The sequence below is a fragment of the Penicillium paradoxum genome (genome assembly GCF_028828445.1).
Source record: "Penicillium paradoxum strain IBT 22861 chromosome Unknown utg000003l_segment0_segment0, whole genome shotgun sequence".
In the NCBI taxonomy this organism is placed as follows: domain Eukaryota; kingdom Fungi; phylum Ascomycota; class Eurotiomycetes; order Eurotiales; family Aspergillaceae; genus Penicillium; species Penicillium paradoxum.
The window spans coordinates 3,913,970-3,933,366 of record NW_026643181.1 but is presented as its reverse complement, the minus strand read 5'-3'; the positions used below and the strand labels follow the sequence as shown (position 1 = coordinate 3,933,366).

Here is a 19,397-nt window from a genome sequence, read left to right as displayed (position 1 = left end):
TACTATCAACAAACAGCATGCGGAGGTGGAGAGAGAAAATCAATGGGTCGACGTCAGATACTTGGATCTAGGCCTTGGAATTCTGCCTGAGGCCTCCAACGACCGGTATGATTGCGCGAATGCTATTAATAGCTGTTATTCGGACCAAAGTGTGTTTATATATCACACGAGTGTTTTTATTCTTTATTCTTCCGACCGCTAGCAAGATACAAGGCAAGGAAATTCGTTTTCGGGGTATCCGATCTTCAGATCTACTAGCCAAAACTTCAAGCTTAGAGCATGACAATACCAACGCCTCCCATTTTCGACTCATCGGGCAGGTTCTTTTCGTTAATTCCACCGGGAATAGGTGCAGCGCGGTAGTTGTACAAGTAGAAGTGGAGCTGACCATCACCAGCACCAAACTTGAGCTGCTCGAGGAAAAGGGGGTTATCGTGGGAGGTGAGAGCGTTGAAGACGTCGAAGCGGGCCTAAGCCAATGCAAGAAAAAGGCACAGTCAGCATATAGAACCTTATAAATCAAACGACAACAGTGTATGCAACATACCTGCTTGGCACAAATCAAAGCATCGTTCACCAGGACCTGCAAGCGTTCCTTGAAGGCCTGTTTGTCGTCAGAGAAAGCGGTCTCAGTCGCATAGTAGTACAGGTAGGCGGCGTGGACGGAGTCATGCTTAGGGTGATCGATCACTGTGGACTCGAGGTTGTAGAAGGAGACAAAGTCGGTGATCTTGTGTGTCTCTGGGTCCTCAGCAACATATGACCAGACGACCTGGTCCTTACCGGGCTGCTTCTTGTGCACCAGCCAGTGATCGATTTCCTCGCGGGTGAAGGCCTGGTTCATATCGAAGCGGCGCATGTAACGTTCCAACAGATCGAAGACGGCATCGATGTCCTTGGCTTCCATAGGCCGCAAACCGGGTGTGGATGTTTCGCTGGGGAGGTGGTTCTTCGTAATCATGCGAGCCTTGGTCGAGCCGTGGGGCAGGGGGGAGAATCCAACTTCGTAGAGCTTTAACCAATCCAGAGAACGGTGGTAGTAGCGGCAAGAGCTGACAGGTGTCGGTAGGATAACACCTCCAGTGTAAATGGCCTGGAAGATACCCTCGACATAGCAGCGACGGGTAATTTCCTTGATCAGAACGGGAGTCAAACGCTTAGAGCGGAGCTTCTTGTGAATGCACAGGAAGTTGATCTCGGTGACCTTGATGCGCTCGTCGCGAACGCGGAGCTCGGTGGGGACACCGCAGATAGAAGCGACCAGCTTACGCGACTTGGTGGCGCGTACGCCGACGTGCCATTCCTTCCTCCATCCGGGAGACATAAGGGCCCTATGTGCATATAGCATTAGCAAGATTATGATATAAGTACCAAAAGCTCCAAGGTCAACCGCACCAATGCAGGAAGGATTCCGAGTAACTGAAACGGAACATGGCGTTATCGTCCTCAACGTAGTGGTTATTAAGTAGCTCATAAAGCTCCTTCAGCTCCCCCTCGTTTGTAAGGTCAAGAGTGCACCACTCGAATCCATCAAGCAGCGCGTCGGGGGTCTTGGACACCCTCTCCGGGTCGATGACCTTGATAGGCCCCTGAACAATCTGCTTCTTGGCAGCATCATCAAAAGCAGGGACCGGCTGTGTCTGCCAAAACTTGTATGAGGCCATGTCCTTCTGGTTCTTTCCTCCCACTGCCAATCCAGTGAGCATCTGCGAAAGATCCATGTTGTGCAGTAGGGCGGCGGCCTGGTCCTTGTCCATTGCTGCGAGTTCTTTCTTCAGTGCGGGATTTTGGTCGAGGAGTAGAGAGGCAAAATTCGCGGGGAGCTTCTTTCCAGCTTCTGTTTGGATGTGAATAGCTGCGCATGAGATCGGGTGCCTGGTGCCTGGTGGGGGGAGGGGGACTTCAAGACCTACCTTTACCCGAGTCAGAGGGGGCCCCAGCCTCATCTTGGTTGCGGTTGGGGGCTTTGCCCTTCTTATCGCCTGAGTCGGACATAATGAGTGCAAGGTGTTGTGGAAGGAGGAATTGGATCGGGCCCCACGTTTCAGAGGCCGCGGATCACAGGTGGGGTCTGCGGGCAATTTGCCTTAATAATACATACTACGATGTCTAAACAGAGACATACCTGGATACTTATAACCCTCTACGGGTGCTGTAATTGTGTCAATGTTGATGGACTATTGCTTATGGATATGGTTCGGCTCAGGATATATTTGGCATTTGCAGCATAGTTGTGTGATGAAACCGGGACCCCTGTTCGCTGACGAAGTCTTAGTGGCCTCCAGGGCTGGCTGCAGCAGGAAGCTTGACAACACCTAGGTAGATAATAAAAATCCATGTAAAGGCGAGGCATCTACAGGAATTTGGAACAAAGTATTTCAAATGCATTGTATTTTGGGAATCTATTCTGGGAATCGAAGAATTGTTGAAATCCACACCAAAACACCTCTAGGTCCGCTCCATGCTAAGCCAAATCATATCTCGAGTGTTGATACAAGAATCAAAGAATCGTTGGAGCTCCAGGCTACCAGTTTTGGGGAAATTAGGCATCGCTAGGTGGCTTGGTTTCCACCACGTCAAGGAATCCACCAACCAGATGGATACTGCCTGTGACAAAAGTCATGACTGGGGCTTCATCCTTCTGCAGAGTCTTGCGTTCTTGGCCTGCGAGTTCCCGCGCGAAATCAACAGCCTCCTCAATGGTACCGAAGACATGTGTTTGAGCTTGGGGGTCAATAGCATTCCACTCGACGGCGAGGGACTTTTGCACTCGGAGAAGTTCAAGATCGTCAGCGTTGGTGTTCATGCTGACGAGATCGGGCCGGAAGCCTGCCTGTTTATATGTGATGTTGGTGCAGAATAGGGCATGTGTGAATGGGGTGTTATGTCCGAGGGCAGCGGCGAGGGTCTCGTGGAGAGCACGAGCAAGCGCTTTGCTATCACGAGTCTGCTGGTTGAAAATCAAGATTCGTGTCTTCTGAGCGGCAATATCTTCTGACGACGAATCGGCCAGAATGCGCGAGGCAAACCACTGGCCAGCCAAACGGATACTCTCCAAGGTATGTCCACCGTCGATGTACCATGAGACATTGTTCTCAAATCGGGTCTCGCACCGGCCCCCTAGGCGGGTTTCTTCAAGACCGGTCTTGAACTTCGCCGGGAGTGGTCCCTCCATGATATTCGCCGGAACATCAACACCAACTCGGTGCAAGAACTCTGCCGCGCTTGCTACTGCTACCGAGGCATTGGTGTACTGGAAATCTCCAGCCAGTCCAAGAGCAACCTTGCTGCTCTCGGGGTGAAGTTCAGAATGGCCACGCACAATGTCCAGCTGAGTTCCAGCCTCTTCAGCGCGTTTAAGCAAAACCTCCTCGGCGCTTGTAGGCTGCGGTGCCGCAAAGCCCTTCACGCCAGGCTTGATAATGCCACCCTTGTGCCAGGCAATCTGTTCAATCGTAGTTCCAAGCATTGCAGTGTGATCGATTCCAAGACTAGTGATCGCTGTCACCTTGGGCTGTGGGATGACGTTGGTACAATCATATTGACCACCGATTCCACATTCAATCACTGCGGCGTCCACAGCCTCGCTCAGGTAGGTGTGGAATGCCATCAGGGTCAAATAACGGAAATATTGTGGCTTAGTACCCGGTGCGGTGGGATCCTGGCCCGCCACCTTGGCGGACTGCTCAAGGCGATCCCATACTTCGAAGAAATAGCGCGCGAATTGTTCCTCGGACAATGGTTCGTTGTCAATCTTTATGCGCTCACGTGCGAATCGGAGATGGGGAGAGGTATAAAGGCCAATTTTGTGGAGTTTTGGTGCAGGTTGGTTGGGCTCTTCCTTGGTATATTGGGAGAGGATGGTGGAGATGAATGCGGAGGTTGAGCCTTTGCCTTTGCTGCCGGCAACGTGAACTGCATTCAAGCGATTGAGATCGGAAGGCTAGACGATTCAAAGATTTTGAGATTAGCTTGGATCATCATAATGCAAAAATCCTGCCATTGGCGCACCTTGTAACCAATGCGCTCTAACCACTCCACTGTCTCGGGGATGGAACGGGCGTTCATATCCTCCCTCGAGGTCGACTTCCGAAGCTCTTCCACGATCGCATAATTAGTTTGCAGTGAATTCAAAGAGGCAATTGCAGCCTGATGCAATCAATTGTCAGTAAATGCTCTATTTTGTGACGTTGTTGGCTCTCTGTCGCAAGGCCGATCTCGGCATACCTCATATGTTCGAGTCATGATGGGCGAACGGGTTGAAATTCGCCGTGCGCCAAATTGCCAGCGGATAGAGGACCAAATCCCTCTCATGGACAATACAAGTCCTTGTCTGTAGGTTCAAATGAGCAGACGGGGTAATTTAAAAAAAAACCCCCGGTAGCTCTAACGTTTATGGCTCTCTGGTTGATCCCACCTGCTCTCCTCGGGAAACCACTGGCCTTCTGGTCGGGAAGATCACGTGCCGTACACTACGACAACAGGTCAATCTGAAGTGGAAATATTGTTATGTCGCAAGTTCTATCAATCCTACCGAGAGGAATCAAATGCTTTACCAGACAAATATAATAATTGCCAGGTTTGTCAATGTCAAATGTGAATGGCTTCTGTGGGTGTCTCTAGGAGACCTACCTGTAGGTATGTATTGTAGTGGGGAGCCAGGTACTTAGACTTCCGCATGACCTAATATAACCCGGACCCAAACCGGACCCAACCTGGGTCCGGGGCCCTAACTTGGGTTATAAACGTAACATACGTGCCAAGGCCTGTCACTATATAAATTATGCATTTTCTGCCTATAATATTAAGTATTGCCTTTACGACTAACTCCAGTTGATCTTAATATCAGGGTAAATGTTATAACCTAACGTACGCGGAGTACGAATACGGTGCGCATATCTTGTAGCACATATCGGGTATTTAGGTTGGTAACCTGACACGACCAGTTGGTCGTCATAGTGGCTCTTTTGGTAAACGCTCTACCTTACCATTACTTCCTAGTTTTGCAAGTGGTGTCAGGCCCACTTGCCTTAACAATAGGGCTGGAAATTCATACGGAGATGGTAATTTCCCTGCAGAATAAAGAGTCGTGCTGATTGAGGAGTATATCATAATGGGGAAGACAGAGTAGACTCACAAAGGGGTTATGAGAGGAGATGATGGGGCGTTTGGATTCTAATATGGAGAGTTAGTCTTTGACTATAATTACTGGGGTACGGCAAGCAGGCAACCTTGTTCAGGCATAATCCCAATACCATGGTGAGGGACGACTAAAATAGTACAGTACATGTGTCATGCTTGTTCTGTTAATGTACATGAATAAACATTTGTACGCACACAACTCCTGACAGTGGCCAATATAAAAACTTGGTTGTCACTAGTTCCTTGGCCAAGACCAGCCTCTCCTTTGCTCTTCGCCCCCGGACGGACACAATGAGGTCGGGCTATATCAGTGTTGACTACAAGATCCAACGTTCCTACCTCTTTGTGGTGGTCGCCAATGTCGGCCCCGGCGGCGTCAGTCGCACCCTCTCCGTGGCCTACCGCCAGCACCCTGAGAAATACAACGCAAGAGGATCAGGGACACGAGTAGAGCACATGGTGGCCGACACCCTCGCGCTGATCGCGATTCTCTCAGATCCTGCCAACCGCGCCCCGCTTGAGGCGGAGAAGGCGATAGCGGAGGACTGGTATCGTCGCTCTCACGAGCCTCCTGTGAATGAACGACCCAGTGTGCCTGATCGCCCGCAGCCCCTTTATGTGCCCCCGAGCAAGCGTCGGCTGCGCGTGGAACCACTGCCAGAACTGCCATGGCAGGATGAGGCAGTCCGCACGTTTCCCTTCACTGCGACGTGCGTACTACTAGCGTTGCTACGGGGCGACCACAGATACTGGACCTGCATCGGCGACGTCAAGTTCCAGCCGCTGTCGACGGTATTCCGGGGCGACTGCAAAGAGTATGGTCTCATCGTGCTAGATATCTCTGATCTAAATAGCGGTGTTAAGTATGGCATTGCGGCGTTTAACATGCGCTACATGGCCCAGCTTTCGTGGCACAGCGACACGGGGGGCTGGGATCCTGTCGAAGACCCTCCACCAGCCCAGGAGCCGGATGTGGTCCTGGACCTTCCGCGGCCTCGAGAGCTGCTATCGATTGTTCAGTGGATAGGGGAGTATTACCACTGGTCGGATCTGAAGTCGCTACACATTGTCGAACAACTGGAGCTGAGGCCACTGGCGGATGCGACCTCCTTAGATTGTACGTTCCTCAAGGGAATTCGCACGATATTACCTGTGCTAACGGGGCAATGGTAGATATCTGGCCATCAGAATTAGTCCCGCCAGAGGTGGTTCCTCCTGGTCCGTCTCTTTCTAAACGGGTTCTCTCGAGCATCCGGAACTGTCAGTGACTCCGTCCCATCCATCGCATCTGCTAATCGCCCTAGCAGACATTCGACCTCCTAAGTCCACCGTCAAGCCGCCAGACTATATGGTCGGCTACTCTATAACAGACGACCGGCCGCCTGATACAAAAGAGGCGTCAACACCATCCTCCAGCAGGACCACACTGACTGAGCCACCACCACCAGTCCCAGCAGACATCGACCGTGCAATTCACGATCTGCTCGATCTCACCCAGGAACCCACCCCCGGACCCCTCCAGAAGAGAGAAAAGCCTGTGGTCAACATTAACTCATTTCCCAGTTCCGTTGGAGACTGCAGCAGAGACTTGAAGAGGAACCCTACAGGCTTGGTCCCTTTATGTTCTCCAGCCAGGTCCTGCGTGTTGCATATGCGGCGTGTCAGCACCTTAACTGGGTGGTATTTAACCTATCACCTCATATCATTACCGCCGCTATAAGATCAGATGAGCTTCGGGCTGCGTCTGCACTGAGTATCTGTGTTGACCAGCCCCGATTCGCAGAGTCGGGCCTCGGTGATCTTGCAGCAGCCCTGGCGCAGTCGACATCCCTTAAACAAGTCTGCCTTGTACATCGGCCGGACTATATGAACGACGATATATCAGCTCGTCTCCACTCATATATACTAAAACAATGGGAGAGTGACTCTAACCACACCATGAAGTCGAGAACCATCTATTCGACCTCAGCCTTCCTAACTGGTTTACGCAGTCGCGAATATCTTCCTTCGTCCCCGACGATTAGTTCTAGTCACACCTCCTTCTCTCCTACGGTCTTTCCTACGATACACCTCTTCATGTTTGACAGCACGAACGGTTCCAGCACTGGATATACGAGCTACTACTGTATGGAAAATACTATGTTAACCGCGGGGGACTTCGCCATCCGATTCCTCGGATACCTCCAAGCCCTGGGCCCAGAAATGCAACCTAACAAGGCGATCTTACGATTCGCCTATAACTGGGGGCTGTGGTTGTTCCCTCCCATCCGTGACGGGAGCCCCCACAGGCCACCCCGGTCCATTAAAACGGCATCATCAGCGGCAGATGAATTGGGCGTACGTCCCATTCCCCTAGGCTTCTTCGACCCCGAGCCGGATCTCAACAGCCCCTCCAGTGTCCGGCTGGGAGAGGTCCCACGCGGGGGTTGGGTGGTTCTTGTAGATCGACGAGATCCTAAAAGTGAACGGGGCGAGGACAAGCCCTTCCTACAATACTCTTTCGTGCGCATTCATGGCGCCCCCGTCGAGATGGCACCCGAGGAAGGGGAACAGCAACCCCATCAACAACATGCAGAACAACAACAGCAAAACCAACAAAAAGAAGAAGAAGAACCCCTAAACTCCCTTCAAGTAATTGGCGGGCTGACCGACTTCCTACGGATCACCGTGCCAGACACGGACATATCCACATGGGAGACACGGCTGGAGGTGGTCGAGAGCGAGGTATCTACCGCTTCAATCGAGACAACTCCGTCCAGCGTGTCGTCATCGACTCACGCGTCTGTGAATACGTGGGTCCGAAGGCTCATGGAACGGAGCCAACAGGGGGAGGAAACGGCCGAGCACGACGAGGTCGTGGAGCAACAGCGGCTAGAGCAGGAGCTCTTGGAGGCACAAATCGGGGTGGAAGAGGTCGAGACGGAAGAACCCTGCAGCAAGGTCCGCGCTATGGCGGAGAGCTTGGCTCTTACTTTGCTCGGCCGGTTACGGTGATTTAATGACCGACTATCCCTTTTAAGCTCCATCCTAATGTTGCCAAGTTGGAATCTTCTGGTTATTTCCCAAGAAAGCGTTGCGGACGTGTAAACTTGCAAGAACTGTAAAACTAAGTCCGGGGGGATGTCTTGATCTTTTATACTATACGTGCAGCTAGACCTCCGCAATGGGCCTGGTTGGGCCCTACCTTCGAAGCCCAACCAAGCCTATGGCCCATTATGGGGGCCCATGAGGCCCCCATTAAAGCCCATTTGTATGCATAAATATAGTCTTAGCGCTTATAAACCTACTGATTAATGTCCGTTCTTTATACATGCTTGAGTCTGTTGAGAACCATGCCTGAGGCAGGATTCTCTCATCCGCAGGATTAGCAACGCTACGCCTCTTTTGTCTTTTCTGCCGAAAAGCTCACCTTTGGGGGCCAAATTGAGGACTCCGATCCTCGGCACACAAAGGGGCATAAATAGCAGGAAAAGGCAGATATTATCTAGATCTTCAGACAATTCAATACTTCCACGAGATCTCCTGTTTTGCTGGATCTGTGCAGAACTGGGGTTCTGCGGGGTGCGAGCTGAGCCTTTCCGATTTGGCAGTGGCTGCAGGGTCTTTTGGGGGTAGGTAGGCCTGTGATGTTGATGCCTTCTGTGATTTTTGCCGTTTCCTGTAGGGGCTTGATCCCTATGTGGCATAGTCTGCGGTGCCAGGTGTCGATGTTGACCCTGTCCTTTTTTAGCTTGGTGGGTGGCTCGCTGGGAGAAGTCGAGGTGGTCTCCGAGGCCTGTTATTTTGAGCCACTGGATGAGTTTGTCTTCTATATCTTTATTGCTCTGCGGGTAGTGAGCATTTCTGGCTTTTCTACCTAAGAAAAGGCTCCTATTTCCGCCGAAAAAACTGCCTACGGATGCCTGATTTCTTAGGCTAATAACATAGAGGTCATCCTGAGAGACCCCTGCCCCTAGCTAGGGGACCTGAGCATGCAAAAATTGGAAAACGCCGCAAGTTCACCCAGCTAACTGGTGAAAGACGCTATTCCGCCGAAAAAGGCAATATCTCTTCTACCGAAAAAGGGACCCTTTTCTTAGGCAGAAAAGGCAGAAATGCTCGCTGCCCGTAGAGCAATAAAGATATAGAAGACAAACTCATCTAGTGGCTTAAAATAACAGTCCTCGGAGACCACCTCGACTTCTCCCAGCGAGCCACCCACCAAGCTAAAAAAGGACAGGGTCAACATCGACACCTGGCACCGCAGACTATGCTATATAGGGATCAAGCCCCTACAGGAAACGGCAAAAATCATAGAAGGCATTAACATTATAGGTCTACCTACCCCTAAAAGACCCTATAGCCACTACTAAATCGGAAAGGCTTAGCTCGCACCCTGTAGAACCCTAGTTCTGTATAGATCTAGTAAAATAGGAGATCTCGTATACCTCGATCTAGGGGGCGGGGGTAAAATACCTAGAGGTTAGGGAGGTAGCTACCGATACTAAATGATTAGTATCGACGACTTCGACGGATAGGGGGAAATATAGTTCACCTCCTATAAAGACTTCGTCCTAGACCTTATAATTAAAATAGTAAAACTATATTCTACTAAAAGAGAGACGATAATTAAGACCTTCGTAACCCCTAATCTCCCCCGCTACTAGTACTAGGAAGCAAAACACTACCGCCTAGTAGACTAAAGATCGGAGCCTTCTAGTTAGATCACGGAGGAGAGTTTAATAACTTCCGCCTATAAAAATAGGCTAAGGACACTAATACCTATCTATATTTCTTAGTATTATACGTATACGGATAAAATAGTAAAGTTAAAAGAATAATACGAATAGTGTAAGAACGTACTAGAGCTATCCTCGATAATACTAGACCCCTAGATATACTATAGCCTAAACTAATAAAAATAATAATAATAACCCGTAACCTTACCGTCTATTTCGGTAGAAAAAGAGAAGGTCTCCTAAACTAGACACTATATAAAATACGTTTCGGTAGAAAACCTAATATCTTATTCCTACGGATACCCGGTAGTAAGACTTACGTTATAAGAAGTCCTAAAGAGATTAGGGCTATAGTGTTACGACCCTCTGCTAGGAGAGTGCCTCATAGGCTAGATCCCGCCTGGTCCTATAACCTAGGACCTATGACCTAGCAGGGGTAGCATGACCCCCCGCTAGAGAGCGTATCATAAAGACTGAGTCCTGCCGGGTTAGGTAACCTAGTCCCGTGACCCGCTAGAGGTTATCCCTATAGAGACTACTAGGGGAACTTAGCTCTTTAGCGATTAGTTTATAAATATACTAGCACCCTACTATTCCTTTACTCTAGTTCTATATTACCTACTAGGACCCGCTAGTACGCCGGTCCTAATATTCTAATCGCTAAATCTTAATTAAACTAGACCGTTAGAATACGTAATATCGACGACTCGACGTACGAGCGACCGCCTAAGGGGAGCCTTAGCCCCGATCGCGGAAACGAACGACGTCCTAGGACCCCTATAACCCCTACTAGAAGAGGTAGAGATATAGGGAGTCGACGATAACCCTTAAGGAGGAAACCTACCGGATCCTATAATCCCGACTAAGGTAGATAAGGAGGCGGAACTCTAAGAGTTAGAGACCTTTAAAAGACGTTTAGCTAGGATAAAGGAGAAAAATAAGATCCGCGCGGAATTATAGGACGAAGAAGAAAATATAGTAATCTTATAGGCGAGAATATAAGGATCTAGAATCTATTAGGGTTCGCTAAGTAGTACTACTAGCTAAACTACCTACTAACTACCTAATATTATCTATATAAACTTAATTATATTATAAGGAAGTACCGGAGGCTACTTATCTTATTAGAAGAAAGTAAGAGAACCGTATATACCCTATAATATAATAATATATAGAGCTAAGAGTTTAGGTAAATATAATCTTTTTAAATTAAACTAGGAAGCCTTTTAGAATAGATACCCTAACTAGTTTACTAATAATATATATAAGATAGACTAAGTAACTAAGTTCTTAGCGCTAAAGGTTAATATAATATAGATAGAATATTATAGGAATAATCTAGGTATAATATTTATCTAGTTAGTCTTTAAAATATAGGCGCTTACTTAGATTACTAACCTTATTAAGATATAGCGAGAAGCTAAATATAATTAGTAATAGATAATATAAGCTAAATACTAAGATATATACTAATATATCTTAAAGCTTACCGGACTTTATAACCGCCTAAAAAATACGCTAACTAAATAAATAAGAATTAACTATTTAGAGATAGGTATTATTAAGAAGATATAAGACGAAATAAAGAAGTTTATAGCCCCTATTATAAATTAATAGGATAACTAAATAGCTTTCTATAACTAAATTAAAAAAGTAATACTAGATAGGATATTATATCTTAAAGAGGCTAAGAAGATAACGCTAAAAAATACTATAAACTTATAAAGATCTAATAGAAGATCTTTTAAAGGAAATAGCGCTTTCTCTATATAATAAGCTATAACTATTATAAAAGATAGAAAAGCTACTATAGGGTCTAAATAAGACTAAAGTAAAAATAATAAGTTTTATAACTTCTATAGTAAACTAGGCTACTATATAAAGGACTACTATAAGAAAGCTATAATAAACGCTATAGCCGCGGAAGAGTTAAAAAAATAAATAACTCTATACTATAGACTCTTATAATATTAGGGATAGTTCTTTTTAGAGAACGTAAAGGAGTATACTAAATACTTATCTATAATATACTAATATTAGATATTAAGACTAGAACCCTAATAGAGATAGCTAAAACGCTAATAGATAGTAGTATAATTTAGAGCTTTATAAGTTAGAAATAAGTAAAAGAGAACCTAAAAGAGATATATATAATAAATATCTACCTAATAGAAGCTATAGATAGATATAAAATCTTTTTATATAGAAGCTAAGAAGTATAGCTTAGCCTAATAGACCGGAATAGAATCTATAGAGTTATTAAGATAACTTATAAAGCTATAAATATAATAATCTATAATATAATCCTAGAAATAGATTAGCTTAGATTAGTAAATCCGGATATTAACTAAGTAATTAGTAAATAGGTATATAGAAATATAGCCCCGCTAGAGGTTAAAACCCTCCTATTAGAAGACTTTAAAGAAGAAGTAAGATTATAAAATATATTTAGAGAACTATACTTAGATATTAATAAGATTACTAAAAAGTTTATAGTAATACTAAAAGTAGTATAAAATTTAGATAGGACCCCCTATCTAATATAACTTTTAACTAAACTCCCGCTAGAATACTAAGATCTAGCTATTATAATAAGTAAAGAAGATACTATAGCCTTTCTAACCTATATAGAGTATAATTATATAATTAAATTAATACTAGATAAGATACCCTTTTAAAGACTAATATATATACTATCTACTAAGGAGTTAGAAATCCTCTACTAGTATATTAAGAAGAACTTTAAAAAAGGCTAGATCTAATACTTAAAAAGTTAATCGGATATACCTATTCTTTTTATACTAAAGAAAGATAGTAAGCTTAGACTTTATATAGACTATAGAGGGTTAAACGTAATTACTATTAAGAACCGCTACCCTCTACTACTAATTAATAAATCTCTAGTAAGATTATTAGAAGCCTAGATCTATATTAAACTAGATCTATAAGATACCTACTATAGGATCTATATAAAATAGGAAGATAAGTAGAAAATAGTATTTAAATATCGCTATAGATATTTTAAATATATAATAATACTATTTAGACTTACTAATATTCCTACTATCTTCTAAGTATACGTTAATAGAGCTTTAATAGGATTTATTAATATTTATTTAGTAATATATTTTAATAGTATACTAATCTTCTTAAAGGATAAAGAGACTTATATATACTATATCCGAAAAGTATTAGAACGCCTAATTAAATAAAGATTATTTATTAAACTAAATAAGTATATATTCTATATAGAGAGAGTTAACTTCTTAGGCTTTATTATCTTTTATTATAAAGTTATTATAGATTTTACTTAAGTAGAGATAATAAGCTAGTAGCTAGAGTTAATCTATATCTTTAATATATAGTAGTTCGTAAGTTTCGCTAACTTCTACTAATATTTTATTAGGAAATAGTCGATAATTAGCGCCCTTCTTAACGATCTAATTAAAGGGCTAGACGCCTAAAAGAAAGGAAGAAATAAGCGCTAGGAAAGATTTATCTTTATAGAAGAAGCGTAAGAAGCTTTTAAAAGGACTAAGACCGCTTTCTAGACTATACTAATACTTATATATTTTAACGTTATATCAAAAATTATAATAGAAATAGATACGTTAAAAGCCGCTATCTATATAATTATATTATAGTTCTATAAAGATAGATACTAGTACCCTATCGCCTTCTATTTCTAGAAGATATTAGTAGTAAAAAGAAATTATTAGATTAGTAACTAAAAAATACTAATAATCTTTATAGGGTTTAAGGAATAGCGCTACTTCTTTAAAAGAAATAAGTACCTAATTATAGTAATAACGGATTACGCTAATCTTATCTAATTTATAATAACTAAAGAGTTTATAAGACACTAAGTACGCTAAATAAAATACTTTATAGGTTTCGACTTTATTATTATATTCCGCTTAGGGAAAACGAACTCTATAGACGCTTTTAGTAGATAATCTAACTATATAGTAAATAAATTATTAAATACTATAAATTATAATATCTTTATATAAAGACTTAAAAAGATTATTAATAAAGATATTATTTACTAAAGGGACTTATAAAATATAATATATCTAGATATTATAATAACTATAATATATATAGCGATCCTTATTAAGCCTATAATAAATAAACTATTAAGTTAAAAGAAGATATATAAAATAGCTAAAGGAGAAACTATATATATCTATAAGCCGTTAGAAACTATAGTAGAACTTATACTTAAGATATAGGCGAAGAATAAGTTCTATAGGAATATACTTAAAAAGGTATAGGAAACTAGTGACTTTAAATAACCTCTAAAGATATAATAGAGTATAAGAAACTAGGATAGACTACTAAAATATAATAACTATATCTATATTTCTAAAGGTAAACCTATAATCTACTAAGAGATTATAAAGATCTACTATAACGATCTATAGATAGACTATTATATAAAAAAAAGAATATTATAAGCTATTAGATATAAATACTAATAGAAAAGCCTTATTAAAAATATATAAGATTATATTTTTATATACTAAGTATATTAGTCTAATACTATTAAACGCTATAAACTATATAAACTACTTAAATTACTATTAGTTCTAAAAAGACTAAGTTAGTAGATAAGTATAGACTTTATTATAGGCCTACTACCCTTAAAATAAGAAAGAAAGGCTTATAATATAATTATAGTTATAGTCGATCTATTCTTAAAATACTCTTTTTATATTTCCTATACTAAGGATATAGACTTACTAGAACTTATAACCTTATTTTATAAAAAGGTTATATCTCTATAAAGAATACTAGAAAACTTTATTAGTAATAAAGGTACTATCTTTATATTAAAATTCTAAAGCTATTTCTACTATCTTCTCGCTATAAGATATAAACTATTAATAGCCTATTACCTATAAACTAACGGGTAGATAGAGAGATAAAACTAGAATATTAAGTATTACTTACGTAATATAGTAAGCTAGTATTAGAACGACTAAATAAGATAGATCCTTTTTATATAGATTATTTATAATATTACTACTTATAGCGTACTAAAAATATCCTTAGCTAAAATATTATTAGAATTCTAACTAGAACTAAGAATATTAGTACTAGATAAGAAGATAGAAACCTACGATAATACTAAAAGCTATATAGAGAAGATACTAAAGATATAAGAGATACTAAGAAAGCGCCTAAAAGAGTTAAAAACTATAATAAAGTAAGCCTATAATAGGAAATATATAGAGAAGTCTTTTATAATTAAATAATAAGTTATACTAAGAAATAAGTATATTAATTTAAAATAACTATATAAAAAGCTAGATAACTACTATATAGGACTTTTTATAATAGTAGGTATAGTAAGATAATAAATATATTAACTAATCTCTATACTAAAATACTATAAGATCTACTCTATATAATATACTTTAATACTAAAACTATACTATAAAGATCCGCTAAGAACTTAGAAACGGCCTAATCCTATATTAGTAGATAATAAGCCTAAATAAGAGATTAAGAAGATCTTTACTAATAACTATAAGAGCGCTAAATACCTTATTAAATAGAGAGGATATAGATATAAGAAAAATACCTAAGAGCTAAAAGAAAACGTAGAAGATATATTAGTATTTAAGAACTACTATAATAAGAAAAAAGAATAGCTAAAGCGTATAATACGCTAAGGAAGATCTATAAAAAAGAAGTTAATATAATCTAAGATCTACCGCTAAATATATTCCGGAAAGAATAGAAGAACTAAGATAGGCTTAAGAACGCTAAATCTAATAGCTAACTATTAAACGGATTTTTAGAAAATAATTAGCTACGCTAGTATATACTATAAATAAATAGAGGGAGGATCTAAAATATTAATAAAGATAAAAAGTAGATAAAAAATATCCTAAAGAGACTATAGATATATAATAAAGATATATAAAAGTTTATTACCGAAAAATAGGATAAAAAGTAATATAGCTAATACTCTCTAAAGGTATAATATAATAACTACTTATACTAAATAAGAAACCTTTAAGATATATCTATATTCTTACTACTATATATATAATCTAGCCTAAGGAGGCGTTTAAAGCTAACCTATAACCTAATTTATTAATAAAATCTATATTAAAAGAGGTAAAAAGAGTAAGGAAGGTAGAGAAAATATAATATAAAGAGGACTAAAAGGTATAACTATATCTATATAGATATCCTAAGTTAAAGTATTCTACGTATTTTAAAATCCTTATATAATTATAAAGAATAATATATTCTATATAGAGGTAATATAAGATACTAAAATATAAGTATTAGTTTAAGTATTAAGCCTAGAATTAATTTAAAGAACGTTAATAACTACTAATATAAGCGGAGATCTATATTTACTATTATATAAGACTACCGTTTCCTTATATAATAGTCGTACTAAGGAGTATTAACGTTAATCCCGCTAAGGGGAGGGATATATATATATACCGGGTTATATCTAAAATAGTCTATATAACGCTAATACTACGTACTTATAGGGTTAGTAGGGGAGATAATAGCCGGAGGGGTATAATTATTAATAGAGGTATATATCGTACTCGTAACTAGAGGAAAGGGAGCTACTATAATAACTTAGGAGGACTTATAATAAGAAAAGCGAAACGACGAAAAGCTATAAGAAGAAAAAGTAAAAGGACGAAGAAGTATAGGAAAAAGAAAGCTATAACTCGAAGAGAGATAAGTGAAAAATATATAAAGAACTTATACTATACGCGACGAAGAGAGATAACGCTTAAAGCTCCGAGTCTATCTACACCTTCTACTATAAAGATAAATTACTCCCTTTTAGATAGCTAGATATACGTGCTATTTTCGAACCCTCCCTACGTCGACTATAAGAGGTCCTCGACCCCCGACCCTTAGCTACGAGATCGTAGCTCTTTAAGGAGGGGGAAAATATTACGACCCTCTACTAGGAGAGTGCCTTATAGGCTAGATCCCGCCTAGTCCTATAACCTAGGACCCGTAACCTAGTAGGGGTAGTATAACCCCCCGCTAGAGAGCGTATTATAAAGACTAAGTCCTACCGGGTTAGGTGACCTAGTCCCGTGACCCGCTAGAGGTTATCCCTATAGAGACTACTAGGGGAACTTAGCTCTTTAGCGATTAGTTTATAAATATACTAGTATCCTACTATTCCTTCACTCTAGTTCTATATTACCTACTAGGACCCGCTAGTACGCCGGTCCTAATATATAGTTAGTATATTAATAAGTAGATATTTATAGCCCCGCGCCTAGATAGGTAGACTTATCGGGTATAGTAGCTACTATAGTATATAATACTATATCTAGCGTCTAAATATAGATAGAAATAGAGAAGAGATTATAACTCGGAGAGACGTTATTTTTAATAAAGGAGACGACTAGACCCTATATAATAATCCTAATCTCCTAGTCCTATTAGAAACCCTACGGTTAGTAAAATAGTCTAGGTTCCTATTTCTAGACCCTAGGGACCTTATAGACCCTAAGAACCTTATAGACCCTAAGAACCTTATAGACCCTAAGAACCCTATAGACCCTATAAATAATATAAACCTTATAATTTCTTCCGCTAAAGAGACTCCTATAACTTCTTCCGCCGAAGAAAGTACCCCTTTTTTAGACTCTAAGGAAGATCTTAGACTTATCGATAAGAGTTCTAGTAACGAATCGGTCTTATTAGCTAACCTACCGAGACTATCTACCGAAGAACTCGCTAACCTTAACTATAAGATCTAAAGTAAGGTTTTCTATACTACTATACCTTAGGTAGATAAAAAACGTATATAGGATCTAGTATAATATACTACTATCCTATATACGTAAGCTAGACTAGTCTTATTATCTAAGGATCTCCTAACCTTACCTCTACTAATAACCCTAAAAAATATAGACTCTAAATAGATAGAAGACTCTAAATTAGTCCGATAAGTACGTAACTTACCCCTTTAGCCTTAGTAGTACCGCGCTATAAAAATCGAGTTTAAATAACTTAGTTTAATTAAAGCTTAGAAGATAATCCCTACCCTTATACCCGTTAAAAATATACGTATCCTTACCGGTAAGTAGGTATATAAACTAAAACTCGATATAGATAGAGACCCCCTAAAATTTAAGGCTCGTTAGATAGCGAGAGGTTTCTAATAATAGGAAGATCTAGACTATACCGAGATCTTTACTAGTATAGATAGCTATATTATACTATAGATTCTTCTCGCTATAATTATATAAAAAAAGTTTTTTATAGCTTATATTAATATAAACGTTATATATTTTAACGCTATACTAAAAGAGAGACTCTTAATATACTACCCTAAAGGTTTTAAAGATAATACCGATTTTTTAGAGATCTAAAGTAAAGTCTACCTCTTAAAAAAGAGTCTTTATAGTCTAAAATAGTTAGTAGTAAACTAATTTAATATATTAGGGGACTATTTATTAATAAAAGGCTTTATACGATCTATATTTAATCTATATCTTTATACGTAATATAATTAAAAAGGCGTTAGTATAATTATTTATATTTTTATATACGTTAATAATCTTTTAATTATAGTTTCTATAGTAGATTTTATTAAAACTATAAAAGACCTTATCTTAATAAAATAGTCTATATTAGATCTTAGTAAGCTATCCTACTATTTTTTAATAAAAATAGTCTATAATAGAGAGATAGGAAAAATAATAATTTTATAAAAAATATATATTAAAAGGTTCTTAAAAACTATAACTTTAAGACCTATAATCCCTTTATTTATTATCCTAATAAAGGAAGAGACTCTTACCGCTATAAGTAAGGTAGTAAAATAGTACTAATCTAATATAGGCTCGATTAACTATATTAGTATAGTTATATATCTAGACCTCTTACTTATAATAAGTATACTTTTATAGTTTACTATAAACCTAAACGCTAAATACGAGGATTTAGTATAAAGAGTAATTACTTATATAGGATATACTAGCTATTATATAATTATATACTAATCTAGACCTAATTAAGACCTCTAGGGGTATATTAACGCCTTATATAGATTAGCCTTAGAAAGTAAAAGTAGAACTAGGTATATCTTCTTTCTTATAGAGGGTCTAATATTATAGAAATCTTAAAAGTAGACTAGTATAGTAAAATTAAGCGCCGAAGCTAAATATATAGCCCTCTTAATTACTAGCGGAGAGGTAATTTAGCTACGAAAACTACTAAAAGATCTTAACTTTTACTAAGGGAGTATAGACCTCCCCCTTATCCCTTTATATAGCGATAGCTAGTCTACGATTACAATAATAAAGAACCCTACTATTTTAGGACGTTTAAAATATATCGATATATACTAGTATTAGATCCGCGAGTAAGTTAAAAGGGGAAAAATTAAGCTAGTATATATAAAAGGGACTAAAAATATTATAGATAGACTAATAAAGCCCCTTAGGGCTCCTAAATTTATAGAGTTTATCGTAGGTTTAAAACTTAACCCTAAAATATATAGACTTTCGGTAGAATAAACCCCTA

The 19,397-nt window shown here is 39.7% G+C and overlaps 3 protein-coding genes across 3 annotated transcripts; 1 reads left to right on the top strand and 2 right to left on the bottom strand.

Annotated features, from left to right (window-relative positions):
- Window positions 1-272: 272 nt before the first annotated feature.
- On the bottom strand, window positions 273-1,995 carry N7457_003306 (glycylpeptide N-tetradecanoyltransferase swoF; the record flags this gene model as incomplete). The annotated part of the gene is made up of 4 exons (XM_057174351.1): window positions 273-470; window positions 548-1,331; window positions 1,396-1,837; window positions 1,914-1,995. 4 exons carry the CDS (start codon window positions 1,993-1,995, stop codon window positions 273-275), a joined length of 1,506 nt encoding a protein of 501 aa, XP_057034502.1.
- A 547-nt stretch (window positions 1,996-2,542) lies between these two features.
- N7457_003305 (tetrahydrofolate synthase) lies at window positions 2,543-4,245 on the bottom strand (the record flags this gene model as incomplete). The annotated part of the gene is made up of 3 exons (XM_057174350.1): window positions 2,543-3,943; window positions 4,012-4,149; window positions 4,228-4,245. The coding sequence occupies 3 exons, from the start codon at window positions 4,243-4,245 to the stop codon at window positions 2,543-2,545; spliced, it is 1,557 nt and encodes a 518-aa protein (XP_057034501.1).
- A 1,188-nt stretch (window positions 4,246-5,433) lies between these two features.
- On the top strand, window positions 5,434-8,136 carry N7457_003304 (uncharacterized protein; the record flags this gene model as incomplete). Its single annotated transcript, XM_057174349.1, has 3 exons — window positions 5,434-6,259; window positions 6,450-6,682; window positions 6,706-8,136. The coding sequence occupies 3 exons, from the start codon at window positions 5,434-5,436 to the stop codon at window positions 8,134-8,136; spliced, it is 2,490 nt and encodes an 829-aa protein (XP_057034500.1).
- Between the last annotated feature and the right edge of the window lie 11,261 nt (window positions 8,137-19,397).